The following is a 1,548-nucleotide window of genomic DNA, read 5'->3' on the forward strand; positions in this document are numbered from 1 at the left end:
CCCTCTTTATTTTATAACATAAACCATGGCTTTTTTTAGTTGAAAATTCAGCTCAATAAGAGCACAGAGTGTTCATCCTTGGGGTAAACCATGTTTCAGTAAGTCCAGGGTCATCACACACAGTAGGCTTTTGGGAGACCTGCGCCATGTCTGTCTGGATATGAGTCACTTAGGTTCCTGGGAAAATGGAATGAGACAGGCTTCACTCAGCTGAGTGGAAGGTGCATGGTAGAGGTATACAGGTTTCCAGAGAAAGTGCTCCCTAGGCCTGAGGATGACCTTTCAGACACTGTATTCTCTATTTCACTCTCACAGAGGGGCTGGCAAACTCCATACCAGCAGCCACCCAAGTGCAGCTTCTTCCCTACTCTCACAATTCCTTCCAGAAAAGTCTTCTTGAAGGACGAAGAGGAGAAATAGAAGATAATGGGATCTATGCTGGCATTGAGGGTGCTCAGTAACAATGCATAGACTCGCCAGTGGGGGCTTTCACCCTGTACAAATCCAACAATGTGGGAGATGTTGTATGGTAAAAAGCAGATGATAAAGTTGACCAACGTAGTCACTACCAACCCTATGGCTCTCTGCTTCCTTTTCCTGTTGATGTGTGGCTGGGATATGATGATTCTGACAAACTTAATATAGCAGAAGAAGGTGATGGTTAAGGGGATACAAAACAGCAGAAGACTTGCCCAAAGCCTAACAGGCAATAGGATGCTAAGCTGCTCTGGTGAGAACGTAGTGTAGCACCTTCTGATGCTGGTCTTGGTTTCGTTGGCTGGCACGTAGATTTGGACAATGTATATAATGCTGCAATGGGAGATGGTTATGATCCAGATGAAAGCACTGGCAATGATGGAGTAGAGTGGTCTGTGCAAGAGCTTGTACTTGATGGGGAAGGCCACACCCAGGTAGCGCTCTACACTGACAGCAGTGAGGAACAGAGTCGTGAGATAGATGCTGCTGAAGTACAGGAAGTTAGAGAGTGGGCAGAAGACATAAGGCATTTTCCAAAACATGCCAGAAGATGCCTCAACCATCCTGAAGGGCAGAAAGGTCAGGAGCAGGAGATCTGAGATTGTTAGGTTGAAGAGCAGGATGTCCACTGGAACCAGTTTCCGGCGAAACTTGATAACAAAAGTGCAAATAGCCAATATGTTCAGTGGCAAGCCAGTGGTGAAGGTGATAATATAGACTGCCAAGAAGAGGTTCTTAGCTCCTGGGAAGAAGACCATGGTGCTGGCGATAATGGTTGGAGGGATTCGCCCTAACCTCCACCAATGCTGCAGCTGAGTCTGGACCAATTTCCTTCACTCAGGTTTCTGGACAAGAAACTTCACATCTTATAGTAAGAATAAAAAAGACAGAAATAATAGATGGTGAGTATGTTGGAAACAACTTTTATCACAGGAATTTTAGGCAATTGTATAGTAAATTAAAAAAAAAATTTAAAATTTTGAGCTGCCTCCCAGATCTTCCATTAGGATGATGTGCAGTGGGGTTTGGTTGCAATATAAAATCTTACACTGGTTTTGAGTATGGGGCATT

General features: G+C 44.4%; 1 protein-coding gene across 1 annotated transcript; it reads right to left on the minus strand.

The window, feature by feature from the left end:
- Positions 1 to 206: 206 nt before the first annotated feature.
- On the minus strand, positions 207 to 1,235 carry LOC115075637 (free fatty acid receptor 3-like). Its single transcript, XM_029576210.1, has one exon. The coding sequence runs from the start codon at positions 1,233 to 1,235 to the stop codon at positions 207 to 209; it is 1,029 nt and encodes a 342-aa protein (XP_029432070.1).
- Positions 1,236 to 1,548: the final 313 nt, after the last annotated feature.

Source organism: Rhinatrema bivittatum, chromosome 14, assembly GCF_901001135.1.
Source record: "Rhinatrema bivittatum chromosome 14, aRhiBiv1.1, whole genome shotgun sequence".
Lineage (NCBI taxonomy): Eukaryota > Metazoa > Chordata > Amphibia > Gymnophiona > Rhinatrematidae > Rhinatrema > Rhinatrema bivittatum.

Bases quoted from the DNA above. Each gene is read 5' to 3' on its own strand.
- LOC115075637 (XM_029576210.1), bottom strand. From the start codon at position 1,235: ATGGTCTTCTTCCCAGGAGCTAAGAACCTCTTCTTGGCAGTCTATATT.